Source organism: Emys orbicularis, chromosome 23, assembly GCF_028017835.1.
Source record: "Emys orbicularis isolate rEmyOrb1 chromosome 23, rEmyOrb1.hap1, whole genome shotgun sequence".
NCBI classification, from domain to species: domain Eukaryota; kingdom Metazoa; phylum Chordata; order Testudines; family Emydidae; genus Emys; species Emys orbicularis.
The window spans coordinates 15530227-15547394 of NC_088705.1; the positions used below are offsets into that span (position 1 = coordinate 15530227).

The window sequence follows — 17168 nt, forward strand, 5'->3', positions numbered from 1 at the left end:
CGCAGGGGGCATGAGACACACTGGCACTTAGTCGGGCATGCTGAAGGGAGCTGTGCTGGCGGGGGGTGGAATGACCTCCCCACAGCCGCGCCCCCATTTGCCTTAGTGACCAGGCCCCGGTTTCCGGAGTGGCCAGGGCAGGGCATGCTGCTCCCCACAATGCCCCACCCAGACGTGCAAGAGGGCAGCTGGGTCACCAAGGCTGTGCAGGGGGCCATTTGGTGCCAGTTGTGCTGGTGGTTTGTGTCCGGCTAGTAGCCAGGCTCCGAGCCATCACCCGCCTGCCCACAAGCAGCTGCGCTGTGGCGAGGACTCAGTCTGCTCCCGCGGCGGCACGGTGATGACCGGAGGCAAAAGGCTGCCTGGACCCTTGACAGTCCCCGGAGCCATCCCGCCCCCTGCGGAACAGCGGCCCTGGCTCATTGCTCCCGCTCGCATCCCCGCGGGCAGGCGAGACTCACGTGTACAAAGGCTGTAGCTGTAAGTGTGACGTCTTCTGTGGGGCCTGGTAGCCGTAGGAATCGAATCCTCCGATGAAGTCAACTGGGGAGAGGAAAGAACAGGAAGGTGGGTGTCAGCAGGGACTCCGGCTTCTACTGCAGGGAGACGCGGCTGGCGCAGGACAGGGCAGTGGATTTCTCTTCCCTCCCACCCCCACTCTAGGTTAACGGCCCAATCCCCCAGCAACAGGACTTCCTGGTGGGTCTGATGTGACCATCTCAGACTGGGGAGAGCCAACAGGATCCTTCCGTGCTCGTGTGAGAGGCTGAGGGGGAGAAGGTGTGTGTCGGAGACAAAGTGTGTCAGACTGCGTGAATGCAGAGAGTGCATCAGCCCCGGGCCTCTCTCCCAGCGGTGGAAATCTGCAGTGACCCCAAGAAATCAGTGTGGCATCCCAGCAGGAGAGCCAGGGTAAGCGAGAGGGGACTCCGGCCCAGCATTCGTGCGCCTAGAGCACACGGCCTGCGAGCTCAGTCCGTGTGTCCCAGCCGCCTTCCCATTGCCCGGACGGAAGATAAATGCAGGAAGAGCCGGACTGACTTAAAAAGATCCCCCTGGCTCTTTTCTACTCCACACAATAGACCTCACATTTCACGCTGGACAAAGTGGGTAAAATTACGCTATCATTGTCGCCAAAGTGGGCATTTAAGGAGAATTATGGGTGACTTAAGTCTCATTTAAAGTGTGTAATTTAGGGGAATTACAGACACCAATAGATCAGTTTTCATTTCTGCGATGGTTGTGATTTCCATCCGACAGATTAATCCCGCTTCAGACAGCATTAATACAAGGAGCCTGGTTATTGTTTGAGAGTCTATTACCTGGTCTATGAGCCCCGGGGGGCACTCACCAGAATAAACAATCCGTGGGCCTACTCTGAAGCAGAAGGGAAATGCAAACCTGCCAAGTGAGTGGCCTGCCACCAGTGCAAACCAGGGGGCTTTTGGCACATACAGTGTCCAGGGGCGATGGGAAGTGGGCTGTACTGAGGGCAGACACTAGACCTGGATAAGTGGGCAGACCGCTGGCCTCTGCTCCCCAGAGCAGATCTTGACCTATTCTGCTCCCCCAGCAATGTGGGCATCTATTACCAGGTGGGCAAAATGTTACAGTCAAGAACTTTTCTGCCCAATGTTTGCAAGCACTGTTGCTTTTTTGTGTTGCTGACAGGCTAGCAGTGTTTGCTTGCTTGCTGCCAGACGCCCCCCTCCATCTCTCTCTCTCTCACACACAGGCACGCTTGGCAGGTGCAAATCCTGCTGGGAAAGGGCCAAGTGAGTTCTGCTGCCTTACCAAGGCAGGTGGCTCCTTACCCCACCTGGATACAGGGGAGGAACTTTCTGGGGCAAGAGGATCTAGGGTGTAGGCTGAGCAGTCATGAGGGAGGAGCCCTTAGGAGCTGCAGAGACTGGGAGGAGGTTTGAGCTGAACTTTGTTACCTGATTGTTGACTGTGTTAATAAAGCCAAATCCCAGGTGGGGGGTGAGTGTAGATGCAGTCTGTAGAATAGGCTGGGAAAGCGTTATACTAACACAAATCTCATTACTCAGTCAAGACCTTTCTCCTGCTACTCACAGTTTGTGCTTATCTAGCCCTTTCCAGGATCTGAAAGCGCTCTACAGATGGTCACTAAGCTAATCCACCACCCTGTGGTGCAGGCTGGTATCACTAGGCCCATGTCACACATGGCACAGCGAGGGGAAGGATTTTCTCCCAGCTCATAAAGCAAGTTATGAGGACAGCCAGGAATCCCGGCTCCTATCCCTCTCCTGTAGCCAATCTGCCTTACTGAAGACAGGGAAGATGATAGGCTCGTTATTATATTACTGTTTATTATTTATATTGCAGGAGCACCGAGGAGAGCCCCAATGGATCAGGCTCCCATTGTGCTAGGCACTGTGCAAAGACAGAACAAAGACAGTCCCTGCCCCAAAGCACTTACAATTGAAGGCAGGAGACGTGACTTTACCTGGGATCTGGGCACATTTCGGTGGCTTGGTAAATGTTCTCTAGTAATAACAGCACCCCCAGTGGAGCCTGCCAGCACTAGCACTTCCAGGCGGGAGAGCATTCACCCCTGAAGAGTGACAAATGGGCATTCACCCACGAAAGCTTATGCTTCAATACGTCTGTTAGTCTATCAGGTGCCACAGGACTCTTTGTCGCTTTTTACAGATCCAGACTAACACGGCTACCCCTCTGATACTTTCAGGAGGGACTGTGACAATTTGACAAATCCAATGCAGGGCGAATACTTGCCTCTCCCACCGCACAATACTGCCTGCCCTGGGGCAATACTGCCAGCATTATCCCCCTGGGTTTTTTTAAATCACAGGCTATGGTGACTTTTTCTGCTTTTTGCCCTGGATCAGCAGGGTTTCCGTCCACCTGCCCTGGGCTTCTGAGGCAAGAGGGGAAAGGCTCCATTTTCTTCAAAGTTTGCAAAAGCAGATGCAGTGTCTTGTCCCAGGATTGGCTCATCCCCATTCTCTGTCACGTACCCTGGCTTCCTAGCCATCTCTCCATCCCTTTTATAGACTCGCCATACATCCCCCTCATCTTCCAGCAACTTCGCCGACTGTCCATCCATCCGCTCATCCCCTCCTGTGTCACCTTCACTGCTTTCCTCTCCCTCCCTCCATCTGCGGACACTTTCAGTGGCGTTCCTCTCCATCTCCGTCACTGCCTCCCCATCCCTCTCTGACTCCAGTACAAAACTGCCCATGAGCTTCCTCCTCCCGACCTCTGACCTCACACCCACCCACTCCCCCAGCTGTTCACTCCAGCCCCAATGATTCTTCACCGCTGGGGCAAGGGGCAGGAAGGGTCCCTTTGTCCCTTGAATTTGCTCCATCTCTCTGGAGCTCCCTTCCCACTGCTGTTGCTGAACCGCTGAGTCGCTTCATCCCTCTAAATCTCCCTTGACAAATTCCCTTTCCCCTCTCCCCTGCGATTGTCTCTCTGGGCCGAGCGCCAGGCGATAACGCCTACTGGTGGTGCTACAGCAAAATAAGCCGCACTGTGTTATTCTTACAATCGCTCTCGGCTTTGCCACTTAATTCTTCCCGCTGAAACGCCGGGGAGGAATTATACTCCAAAGTCCTCTATGCACTTGACACCTAAACCCTCCCACGGACATCCTCGGGAGGAATTACGTGATGAGATGTCCATGAATCCCCTGCAAAGTGGGCAGCCGCTCCGCTACCCAACGTGAACATAAGGCAGCTTTTGGACAGAGAAACTGTATTTAACCAAATTAGGTTCTCTCCCTGCAAAGCGGAGCTTCCGAGACACTCCGAGAGGGCCGGTGCTGCCGATCTCCCGGAAATCAATATATAAATCATTTAAGAGCATTGAATGCCATGGATTATCCTATTAGTGTTCTGGAAATCAGAGTGAAGTCAAGGGGGCCATCCTCCAGGCCTATTTGTCTTTCTAACTTAATATTCAACGAGCTCTCACTTTTGACGGCATCCATCCATTTCCAAATCTAATAAGATATTCCATTAAAAAAACCGCATCTGAATCTCAGCTACAGTGGCATTAATATTAAAAGTGTATTGAATGCCTGAGTTTGTTTGAATGCCATGTGCTGTATGGAATGCAAACACAGTTCAAAGACAGCAGAGGCAGATAAGCCCCTTGCCAGATCTCAATATACATAAGCAACTTATTACAACAGGCGGTGTCCAATTTCACATGGAGATTTTTATTTTCCACTACATCGGTTTGAAATGCTGGTGGAAGGGAAATGCAGAGCGCGAGCCGGAATGTAGATCTCTTTCCTCCTCTAACAAAGGGGAGGAATAACGTAGCTGAAGTCGACGTACTTAGACCTACTCACCGCGGTGTCTTCACTGTGGTAAGTCGACTGCTGCCGCTCCCCCATCGACTCTGCGTGGAGTACAGGAGTCGATGGGAGAGCGCTCGGGGGTCGATTTATCGTGTCTAGAGTAGATGCGATAAATCGACCCCCGCTGGATCGATCGCTGCCCGCCGATTTGGCGGGTAGTATAGACATACCCTAAGGCAGAAGTGGCCAAAGCCAGGGTCAAATTGCCCTGGGATGTGGCCCATGGTTGTCCAATACAGTGACTACAGGTCTGAACGTCTGCCAATGCAATGCATTCTGGGACCTGTCGTCTCCTTTGGGCACGGCTTTGTAATTAAAGAGGAGAGCAGCTGCAGCCTGCTTCATTTTTGGAAGCAACACCCAACAAGGTGCCAATGTGCCTCCGTTTGCCCAGGTTTGGATACTTCTCTATTACGCAAATGTTCGAGACCAGCTGAGCCAGTTCTTCCTGCACGGCTGGTTTCTAGCTGACTCCTGTATACGGTATCTCGAAGCTATGGCTTGAAATGCTGCAGCTACAGCACTGCAGCGCTTCAGTGCAGACACTTTATGCCAGTGGGTGGGTTTGCCAACTTTCTAATCGCACAAAACCGAACACCCCTGCCCTGCCCCTTCCCTGAGGCCCCACCCCTTCTCCGAGACCCCGCCTCTGCTCACTCCACACCCCCGTCACTTGTCCTCCCCCACCCTCACTCACTCCCTCATTTTCACCAGGCTGGGGCAGTGGGTTGGGATGCGGGAGGGGGTGAGGGCTCCGGCTGGGGGCGCGAGCTCTGGGGTGGGGCCAGGGATGAGGAATTTGGGATGTAGGAGGGGGCTCAGGGCTGGGGCAGGGGGTTGGGATGTGGGAAGGGGGTACGGGATCTGGGCTGGGGGTGCGGGCTCTGGGGTGGGGCAAGAAATGAGGGGTTCAGGATGTGGGGGGGGTACGGGCTCTGGCTGGGGCTGTGGGCTTTGGGGTGGGGCCGGGGATGAGGAGTTTGGGGTGTAGGAGGGGGCGCTGTGCTGGGGCTGAGGGGTTTGGAGTGCAGGAGGGGTCTCAGGCCTGGGGTAGGGGGTGGGGGTGTAGGCTCCGGGCGGCATTCACCTCCGGTGGCTCCCAGAAGCAGTCAGCATGTCCCTCTGGCTCCTAGGTACAGGGCGGCCAGGTAGCTCCACTCAGTGCCCCCGCCTGCAAGTGCTGCCTCCGCAGTTCCCACTGGCCACAGTTCCCGGCCAATGGGAGCTGTGGAGCCAGCGCTCGGGGCGGGGGCAGCACGCAGAGCCCCCGTGGCCACCCCTGCGCCTAGGAGTCGGAGAGACATGCCAGCCACTTCCCGGGAGCCGCGCGGAGCCAGGTAGGGAGCCTGCCAGCCCCACGCCAACTGCACTTTTAATGGCCCAGTCAGCAGTGCTGACCAGAGCCGCCAGGGTCTATTTTCAACCAGGTGTTCTGGTCGAAAACCAGACCCCTGGCAACCCTACCAACAGGAGGGGTTCTCCCGTCAGTGGTAGCTAGATCGATGGAAGAATTCTTCTGTCAACCTAGCGCTGTCTACACAGGGACTTAGGTTGGCTTAATGCCATCGCTCAGGGGTGTGGATTTTTCATACCCCTGAGCAACATAGTTAAGCCAAACTAATTTTCTAGTGTACACCAGGCCTTAGACACCACAATTAGTAACTGCTATCCCAGGTACTATAACTAGAACATGGAGACAGCCAGAATCAAAGGTTTCGTTTGGATCATCAAGCAAGAGCTGGAATGCTTCTCAGAATCTCTTTGGAGAGATACATGACCAAAGTGGGCTGGCGGAACCACAGGGAGAGCCCAAAGTTAGCAGAACTTTTTCAAGCGTCTGAAGTTTCAGATCAGCTTTGAATCTGGGGGCAGTCCTTGCTTTGCCTGAAGGGGCTCTCGTCCCTCCTTCACAATCACAGCGATAAGAAATATGGCCAAAGGAAAATCAGAGGGGAGGGCCAGTCTCCCCGGTGCATCAGGGTCCAAACCATACATGAAGCTTGTGCGCTCAGGGGAAATGTGGGATTTGCACATGCAGTTTGGGCAGCCATTTTGGAAACCTGGGTCTCCTGAGGTGGCCATTACAGAATCATAGAAATGTAGGGCTGGAAGGGACCTCGAGGGGTCATCTAGTCCAGCCACCTGGACTGAGTCAGGGCTTAGTAAACCTAGACCGACACGTATTTGTCCAACCTGGTCTTAGAAATCTCCATTGATGGCGATTCCACAACCTCCCTTGGAAGCCTATTCCAGAGTTTAACAATCCTTACAGTTAGAAAGGTTATCCTACTAACTAGTCTAAATCTCCCTTGCTGCTGATTAAGTCCATTACTTCATCTCCTGCCTTCTGTGGACATGGAGAACAATTGATCACTGTTCCCTTTATAACAGCCCTTCATATATTTGAAGACTGTTATCAGGTCTCCTCTCCATCTGCTTTTCTCCAGACTAAACAGGCTCAGTTTATTTAACCTTTCCTCACAGGTCAGGTTTTCTAAACCTTTTATCATTGTTGTGGACTCACTCCAATTTATCCACTTCCTTCCTAAAGGGCGGCACCCAGAAGAGTTTTGCTGCAGTAGCAGCTTTGGCTGATGAAATGAAGGCAGCTAAAGCAAGCGGAAAGATGGGACAGTGGTTTGTGCACCTTGGGAGATTGAGGTTTAAATCCCTGCTCCACCTCTTTCTTCCTCTGTGGCCTTGGTCAAGTCACTTAGCTTTTCTATGTCTCTATTTCCCATCTGTACAATAGGGACTCACAGAGCTGGGTGAGGCTTGGAAGATTTGGAGGCACTCCCATAATGTGGCGATGGGAGCCACGTGAATACGTAAAATGAAGGAATTCATCAGTGACCTACCAGGCCTCCTACACGAGTCACTTATTTGATGTGGTTTGGGGGGATGTTCCTTGCTGGGGCTTTTTGTTTGATTTACTGGCTGGCTGTGGGAAAAATCACTGTCTCCGTTTGGTTATTTGATGCTGCCAACTGGCTGGAATTAATTATTTGCAGATGAGGAGTAAATGCCACTGGATGCTTATCGGTGTGATTGTACATTTCATTATTGGCTGAGCACTCAGCGCTTGTATGTGGCTGCCTGCAATATTGTTCAATGGAAATAAATGAAATAGATTTTTTTTTAAAACTCTCCCATAGCTGTGCTTACATTTCCTTTCCTCTGCCGGGTTACAAATAAACGGAGTAGGTTGGATCGGTAACAATCTGTGATTATGGCTCTGTGGGTATCCGTCTTTCTGCACAGTGTACTGCCACTCCCATACTATTCTTCCTGCTGGCACTACTGCTACCATTTCAAACGCTGGCTAGGAGGAGATAATAGTTCATATTTACTGTAACGGAGTATTGCATAGAAGGGCGAAGCAGGTAAAAAAGCCCCACTGTGGTGGAAGCCAGGAGCGAGGGAAGGATGTCTTAGTGGTTAGAGCACTGACCCGAGTTCAGTTCCTGCTCTGCCACAAACATCCCGGGCATGTCTCTTTGTGCCTCAGCTCTGAAATGGGGATCACGTGTCAAAGATTGGGAGGCTCTCCAATACTTACGGTAATGGGAGCTGTGTAAGAATGATAGGACATGTGGCTAAGGGCTTGTCTACATGGGCTGTGAACTACAGTGCACTAGCCTGCCGTGCAGTGACATCAAGTGCAGACAGTGACTGTGCTTTGACGTGCTGCTGTTGGAAACAGGACTATGTCAAAGCGCACTACATACTTTTAGTGCGCTGTGGCAGCACGCACGGGGAACATTACTGTACACAAGTGACTGTGCTATAGAGTCACACCCTGGCTTGCCGCATACTAATGTCCCCTATAGACAAGCCATAAGAGACCTGCAGTGTGCAGTGAAACTTTTAAAGGAAATACCTGCTCCCACAAATATGCCTGTTTAATTAATCCAAATCCCCCTTTCCTTACAATGAAAGAGCAGCATTGAGCAGTCTGCCGCTATGTAGAAAAGGTGCTAGTAAGAAATTCCCTCAAAACTGAACTGGGAGTACCTGGGACTAAGGAGTGTAAAGGCATGTAACACTGGGGCAAATGCTGCGATCCTTACTCAGCTTTTAACTCAGGCTATGTCTACACTACAGCCGATGTCGGCAAAATTTTTATCGCTCGGGGGGTGAATATTCAACCGCCTTGAGCGACATATGTTACACTGACATAAGTGTTCGTGTGCACAGTGCTGTCAGTGGGAGACATATGCCGCCGACATAGCTTATGCTGCTCGTAGAGGTGGGTTTTTTATGTCAACAAGCGAGATCTCTCCTGTCGGCATAGAGCGTCTTAACCAGACGCACAGCTGTATGGTGCAGCTACGCCATTGTAGAGACATACCCTTGTGAAATGAATGTTTGGCCAAAGTTCTGCTGCTGGCTAGGAAGACCCGTGTTCTTTGTGTTAATTAATCCTTTGTATTGGCTGAGCTGGGGGCTCCTCGGAGCTCTTGTAGGTCTTCGTGTTGTAGAAAAATGTTTGCTAAAAGCACTTGTGTGTGTAAACATCTCTATCTTTTGCAAACCTTCCTGCATCAACCCCATTTCATATGATTAGGATCAGATTAATAAAAACCTACAGTTATGGCCCCAAATCCTATAGTAACATGATTGTTATGCTGAACTGTTTGAGACCAGTGTGAGTTTTGGCAATCTGTCCTCACGTCCTTCCTGAGTGTGTTACTCAGTAGGGCCATTTTGGACCTTTCGCTGCTTCTGGATGCCCAGATGACACTTTAGCGCAGATGGCTTTGTGTTTTTCCATCTGTGCTTGGCTGGAAGGTTGCGACTGCTGCTGTGGCATCTCGTTACAGTCCTCCAAGGCATTGCCTCCTCCAGATGGGACAGTGCCAATGCCTTCCACCTCTTGTAATAGTCAGCTAGTGTTGAGCATGGTGGCCCACTCAGTAAGTGGCACTTCAGACAGAGAGAAGAGTACCTAAGTGAACTCGAAACTGATGTAGGCTCCTGGATGAGGTCTCAGGCATTGGTTCTATTCTCCCCTGTTCAGGTTCCTATATGGCCCCCATCACCACAGGATCTGAGCTCTTTCCAGAAGCGCATTAAGCGACGTAACTAGCAGCTGTCACATGTTTCTAGTCCATGAATCCCCAAAGAGTGTCCAGGTGACCCATAGCTGAGCTGGTTCAGCAAACAGCCCCCGGAATGGCTGTGATGCTGGAGGTAGGGTTGTTCAGAGCATGGCATGTGGCCAATCTCTGGACCCAAGTTCTCCCTGAAGGCTCATCTCCACCACAAATCTCTCTTGTGTTACGACTCAACTGGGAAGACAGAGTTAGCCAATACGATGCTGACCATGACTGCGTGGTGTCATGTTCAGCATCACCCCAGCTCATAGTGGTTAGGCCCTGCCCCCAGAAGGCATCGGGTTGATCTACATTCAGGCTAACTTTTCACCCATGCTTTTATCCAGAGCCAAAGGTTCCCAGATGCTATAAAGTTGCTCCTACTAACTCTACTATCCTGAACTCCAGGCGTCCCCACACCCCTGCTCAGAATCCCAATCCGTCAGCAAACCACTTCCCCTCATAAAAGGAAGTGTTTGAGATTTACAGGAGAAGTCTCCTAAATGAATAGGTGCATAAACATTGATCCTGCTACAGACAAAAATATGCTGGAAGTTCCATGTCTTTATATCGCCCCATATTGATATTTTATGTGGCGCTTTGCTGCGCCAGACACCACAGCACTGGGCTCTAAAAGGCAGTGAACGAAACGTCCATGTTTTCGCGCTGATCAGTTAATTTAGCCGTCTGTCATCACCGGGCCTGGAAACGTGACACAGAATCTGGGGTGTGGTCGGCTGAGGAAAAGCAGAAAGGTGCTTATCCTGCATCCTGCTTGTGGGTTGGGCAGTCCCTCGCCAGGGGCCCGATCCAAATCCCCTTGAAATAAGCCTTTTGCTCCCACTGACTTTCATGGGAGTTTGATTGGGGTCTAATGCCAATGGACCTACTGGGTATCATTAGCTATTTAGCTTCACTCAGCCTCTTCATCAGAGACAGAGCTGGAGTGGGAGGTTGATCAAAGGACAGAGGATTGGCCCAAAAGGCTTATTCCGACAAGCGCTTGATTGTTCCATCATTTCCCCATTGTTTGTATTTCTCTTTTAAACTAACAAACACAGCACGGATTGACCCGCTGTCCTATTAGCCAACCTCCCTGCTTTGGGGTTGGAGCACAACGGGTGAAATTCACCCTGTGCAAAGAGCCTGCCTTAGGACTATGCATATAAATCTATATGCATAGACTGTAAGTCCTGCTTAAGCCATAGAGCAACATGACCTACCCAGGATCACACAGCCAGTCAGTCGCAAAGCCAAGAATAGAAACCAGGGGCTCTGACTCCCTGCGCTTACCATTAGACTACACTGCCTTCCTGATAAACCAGCGCTTGGGAAATCCAGATTGTGGTGAATGCTGGCAATGGGGACGGTTGGTCGGTGGGAAGGGGAGGGAAGGAGTGTTTATGCGAGGGCGAAATGGGGAAGAAATCATGCTGGAGTTCACAAGGCCTGCACTTTTGCTTTTTTGTTGTCTGTCCATATCTGACTGTCTGTCTTGTTATTTGTATTTGTAAGATCTTCGAGGCAGAGACCTCTTCCATTCCATGTGCATGCGGCAGCCAAACCTGGTTGGGGCTACCAAAAACAAAGAATCATTTCCTCAGTGGGCATGTAGGCCAGTGGGCAACACCACGCAAGAGCAACAGGAGGTGTTGCAGGAGCAACCCCAGGCCAGAGTCTGGGACAGGTCCTGGCCTCCCGGCATCATTTATTAGTTATACAGCTCTCCATAACTGATGGCCGCTAATTCCGTCTTGCTGGCCTCTATAGGGAGCGGGTTCTCTTCAGGCTATCAGCTGGCCCTGCAGCTAGGGAGGTAGTCATAGTGTGGGGCCAGGCCCATCCCCCCGTTAAGGGGGCAGTCACCCTGTGACAGGGCACCATTAAAACTGAGGGGTCTGGGGGGAGGGATCCTGGATTGTGTCATTTGATGGATTAGGTCTCAGTCTTGGCACTGGAGCCTCCTCGGAAGTGGAGCCCAGAGAAAAAAAGAGCCTGGTGCATTTCCCCCTCATTAATCCCGACACTTCTGCTGCGCCCAGCACTGGCTGTGCAAACCAATGTACCATATTATCCCTGATTCTTTTGCAATGCTGCCGCTCACCCTCTGTGACTAATAGCAAAAGCACTTACAGCTGTCTTCTTCCTCCATAAACACTTTGCTGACATAGCAGGCATAGACGAATCCAAAGAGCTTCAAAACAAAAACACAGAGAGAAAAGCCAATTATTTGGAACTCGAGAAATGTGAAACCAGACAGATAGCCAGGGTCAGAAGGAGCAGCAGTGGACACGGGCAGGCTATCTGGAGCGAATAATCTATCAAGTCAAATTAATCCCCTTATCTTGCTCACCAGTTACCTGCAAACAGATTTAGAAGGTTACAAATTTCTTAGTAAATTTCAATTTCACAAGCTGTTCATGTTGGGTGAAATTCAGAGGGGCCAGCACAGACCTGTCCATCCTCAACCCTATGGGCTAATGTGTGATTAACTATTATTAACCATGTCTATTACAGCAGTGGCCCGGGACCAACTGAGAACGGTGTCCCATTGCGCTAGGTGCTGCACAAAAGTGTAAGTGGAGCATAGGCTTGGTGCTTGGGTGACCAGACAGCAAGTGTGAAAAATCGGGACAGGGGGTGAGGGGTAATAGAAGCCTATATAAGAAAAAGACCCCAAAATCAGGACTGTCCCTATAAAATCGGGACATCTGGTCACCCTACCCGGTGCAGGTTTTCTGCATGGGATGAATTTTACCCTTTGGCTCTGTTTTCAACTCTGTTCATGGCAGGTAACAGGTCACCTAAGTCACATGGCATTAGTCCTGTCCTCTGATGGGATATCCAGAAACCAATTTAAGACAAACTGGTGCAACTTGTATGTTTAGACAAGCACACAGCAGGTGAGTGGGAGGGGTATGTCCTAGCACCTTGGCCAGGAGGGTTCTGTGACATCAGTCCGTACTGGGGGTGACAGCATTTGGGGAGTGCTCTTTTGGGAGAAAATTATGGGGCTCTGTTGGAGCTGGAAGGGTTCTGCCCCTGCCCCCCACACTTCAAATCCCTCCAGTTTGTTCTATGAAGTTGGAACTGGGGAACAAGAGTGGAACTTTCTTTGGTTCCAATATCTGCACTTCGTGGGCTCTGTCTGCAGGAGACCCCATTGCCTGAGTCACTTACACCTGGACTGGAGAAAGCACTGGGGTCCTGGACTCAATGGAGGATGGTCTCGTCACTGACCCCCAGGGTCCTAAGAGGTGGCCTGCCGCATGGCGTGGCAAAGGCAGAAGCGGATTTCTCAAGCGGTGTTGCCGTGGGAGGTGTGTGCTGGAAAGCGAGACTGAACTCACAGGTTACTACGCAGGGAGAGATATCTCTGACCCCTCCAGGCCACACACCCTGTGTGCAGGAGAGGCCAGCTGACTCGACAGGAAGCCTGTGATTAGCTCGGAGACATCAAGCTGCAAAGACTGGTGGGAAGCAGGCCCTTCTCAAAGCTCATGTGCCCGGTTCCCACTCCCTCCGAGTCCTGGCCCCACCCCGAATCAAAGACAGCTGCTGCCAAGGCTGGTAGAAGCCAGCCCAGGTCATGTCTGGCAGATGTTTGGTGCTCCACTTGGACTGGGTCCGGCCTGTTGCCAGCTCCATCCAGCTCCCCCATTGCCAGGCTGTGTCATGAAGCAGCACTTGATGCACTCAACTTATTTTTATTTTATTGGGCTTGTCATTCATGAGGCTGCACGAGGGAGCCCGGCTGTTATTAATTGGGGACATGGGGGACGGCTGTGTGTGCACGAGTATGCAATAAAAGTGAACCCCTGTTTTTAAACCCTGCCTTGAAGTTCTCCTTTAAAACCTTCCCCTCCAGCATCCCCGAAAGGGGAGCGTGTCTCTCCGGCAATTATTTCTGCTTCCAGCCCAGCCAAGGACATATTCACAATTGCTTAAACTCCTGGCATCTTTCTGCCTGTTGACAACTCACTAGCAGCCTCTGGTGTAGGAAGCTGCCAGACAGGGAGATGAGAGCAGTGGCCTCAGTCCACACGGTTCTGGGAACGTGTCGCTCAGGTCTTTTGTTGGCTCTCATTGTATGATTTCTGAGCCAACATTTCGCACACACGAAACCTCACATTTCCAGGGGGGCTTTCAGACACAGGGTCTGTCTGCTCTGCTCCTCTGCTGTTCACACCTCGAGCACCACCAGCCCAGAGATGAGCTGATATGACACATTATATTATCAACATCTCCTCTGTAGCACGAGGCGCTAATGTACGCTAACACACTGGGAAGTCACCAGCTGGAATGTGCCAGCCTCGCTCCCCCAGATATATTAGTGCCACAGCTACATTCCTTTCTTCCACTCATTTTACAATTCAAGCTAAAGGGAAAGGAGCGAAGTTGGTGGTTTATAATCCATGCAGCTTAATGCTCATGGCTCTGTTATCTGCTAGGGTGAAATTTACCAGGTGCAGAGGACTTAAGTGCGCTTTGTGATGGTCTTCTGTATAAGGGTGAATTTCACCCTAGATCTTTAAGTGATTCCCCCACACCTCTTGTTATTATTCCATGGTTTAACTAGGGACTAGAGATACATTTACCAGATAAGAACACCCATGATTGCTGTTTTCATATTTTTTAAAGCCACACCTCCCCATTTCACTTTGAAAATAACATGGTCCCAATAGCCTCTAAGTGGTGGCTTTGGGGAGCGGCAAGGGATTGAAATGACTTCAGCCACCATAGGGGCCTGGCTCCCACTGATTCCAACGGGAGTGAGTCGCCTAAATACCTTTGAGGTTGGGGGCTGATGGCTCGACAGCATTTCAGCTCCTCGAGTGGTTTCTGTGGGTGCCACAGATGCGAGGGTATCATACAATAACACATGCCCCGGAATGGTACATCGCAGCTGAGTGGAAATGGAGGATTTTTACTTTTTTTTTAAAATGTGAAAACTTTTTTTTTTTTTTTAAATGCATAGCGCTTTGCCCAGTTTTACTGGACATCCATTAAGAGCACGACCCCCTCTGGGGGCCATTCTGGTGTGTCGAACTTCACCCTGTGGGTTTATGTTGAATGGAATCACAGCTGCATTATGCACAGTTAAAGGGGATCGTTAATAGAGACAGGCCCAGGATCCCAAATCTGGAGGGAAAAGTCTCCTTTGTCTTTTGGGGAAGTTCTGATCCAGATTCATTTCTGGGCTTGGCTTTAGCACGGGCCAGAACTAGAACATATTGAATCCAAATGCTCCAGAACTTTGGGGAAAATTTGGATTCGGACCCAAATCCCACGTCTCAGCCTCCCAGTCCTCCACCTTCATAAATAATGCTAACTTTGTATTTCTGTAGGGGTCCCTCACCCCTGAAATGCAGCTGACCCTGGGCTGCAGTGTTACAGCCATTCAGTGCTAGCGATGGTACACGATAATTTCTAGGGAAGTCAGTAACAGGTGACTGGCCAGGATATGTTCTCAGTGAGCTGGCTGGCTCTCCATTGCCCTGCGCTGTGTGTAGCCATCTAGGATCACAGGAATCTACCCCATGGCACAGTGTGCAGATCACCACTTTTCACCCACTTTGCACTAGTGAACAAGTACAAGGTAATGGAGTGTCAGGCCCACTAAGGGCATGGCTACACTGCAATCACAGGTGTGACTGTGATTTGATCAACTAGCTTGAGTAACAACAGCAGTGAAGCCTTGGGGGCCCAGGCTAACCCCACCCCCCCACCCTACTCAGGACCACGGGTAGCTACTCAAGCAGCGGTCGCCCGTGCTGCTGTGGCTTCACTGTTGTTGTTACTGGAGCTGGCGAGATGAAAGCCAGCTTGGGTATGGCTACACATGCTGCAATCACACCAAGACAAACCCTTACTCTGGTGGTGTTACATTGGGTTTACACCCAGTGGGCTTGATTCTCTTCTCACTTGAAACCAGGAGTAACTCCCATGGAGTCAAAGCTTGTGCAACAGACCCAGGATCTTTGCTATTCCTCATTCTAGCGCCCTCAGGAATCACACGGGAGGGACACGAGATCCGAGGCGAACCCTGGCTCCCCTTACCGCAAGGAATATCTGCATGGCGCTGCTCACTACCTCGATGTACTGGTAATCGAGCAGGCATCCGGTGACAGTGATGACGTGATGGTCCTCGGGGGCCAGGTTTGAGTTCATCACCGGCGTCACCAGGCAGCCGGGCCCATTCTCCATCCACCACGAGCGGTGCAGCGAGGTATTAAAGGTCATGATGAAGTCCCGGTCCTATGGGAGAGGCACATGGGAACACAAGCACAGAGTGAGGCCCCCCTTTCTGTAGGAACCATTCCCCAGCAGAGGGCACTCCTGATTCCTGGGGTATGAGGGTGTTGGTTGTCAACATTTAGAGCCTCTATTCAGGGTGGCCATTAGGAGGCACCCAGCAAGGAAGTAAGGATCTGTTTAAGCAGAAAATAAAGACAGTCTTGCATTCACCCTGATCGAACCCATGTCCATATGGAGACAATGACACCCCAAAACAAACCATCAAAGACCTGATTTTCAGAAGTGTGGAGCCCTCCCAACTCTCGGTGAAGTCAGTGGGAGCTGCAGGTCCACTCCCCAAAGCAACACCAAGAGCAACAAGGTTTCACAGGGGAAGGGGCCCGTAACCCACTCAGTGTAGTGCTCTGCCCCCTCATGCAGGGGCTGGGTCACAGACGGGCTGACCTGGGCCTGGGCCTTTTAGTGCATTCAGGTCCAGCAAGCCCATGTTCTAACCCCACTGGTGCCACACCCTGCCCCACGGGACGTAGCATTACATTACTGTCCACACATACTTCTGCACCGAACGATGAATCGTATTCGTATAGCGCATCGTTACTACATCTCTCCCTGCATCCCCAATCTGCTTTATTAATCATTAGCAGCGCCCCGGCCTTTCTCTAGCAGCTTCTATTCACAGATCTCATTTTAGAGCAGTTCAGGAGTTTAGCCTTATAATCCCTGTCAAATGGCAAACCTGGCCACGTTCTGCTCTGCCACGTTCTGCTCTGCCACGTTCTGCTCTCCGTCTCATCAGCGTAAATCTAGAGTTACTTCCCTGGAGTGACTCCACATTCACACACGTTACTATGCCCAGTTGGTCCAGAGAGGTTAGCTGACTTGCCCAGGGCCACACCAGGAATCCAGGGCACAGAAGGGAGGAGAGCCAGGGACCCCAGCTGGTGAGAATCAGAGGAGCTCTACTGACTTCCATGGGGCTCTGTCGATTTACACCAGCTGAGGACTGAGCCCATGTCTCCAGCCTGCCAGCCCTGTGCTCCCATTTCCTCCCAAAGGGCTACAGCAGCACAGGAGAGGGGCAGCCACATGCTGTACAATCACGGCACATGCAAGCGCCTGTGAGCTGAGGACACGGCGGCATCTTTGAGAGCCCAGCCTGGGTTTTGCAAGCCCCAGGATTAGTTCCTTTGCGCAAGCAGCACCTGTACCTCCAGCTGGGCAAAGGGACCTTTGCAGGTTCTCTCAGCACTGGCTGCACCATGCGATAGCCAGAGCACATGTAACGCCGACAGACCCTGGTCATCGACAGGCAGGATCAAACCGGGGACGGCTGGAGCTTAGTGCATGAGCCTTTACCACACGAGCTAAAAGCCCCCTGGCTAAGAGCAGACTCATTTAATTCTCTCTAGGGCAGGGGTGGCCAACCTGAGCCTGAGAAGGAGCCAGAATTTACCAATGTA

The 17168-nt window shown here is 51.4% G+C and overlaps 1 protein-coding gene across 1 annotated transcript in view; it reads right to left on the reverse strand.

Moving 5' to 3' along the window:
• Positions 1 to 457: 457 nt before the first annotated feature.
• The window catches only part of NKAIN1 (sodium/potassium transporting ATPase interacting 1), a 179624-nt gene continuing 162913 nt past the window's right edge, over positions 458 to 17168 (reverse strand). The window contains exons 4-6 of the mRNA XM_065421899.1: positions 15511 to 15708; positions 11584 to 11644; positions 458 to 543 (exon numbers count right to left, since the gene is read on the reverse strand). Of these exons, the coding sequence (XP_065277971.1) occupies positions 458 to 543; positions 11584 to 11644; positions 15511 to 15708 (345 nt within the window). The remainder of the gene's footprint in view (positions 544 to 11583; positions 11645 to 15510; positions 15709 to 17168) is intronic.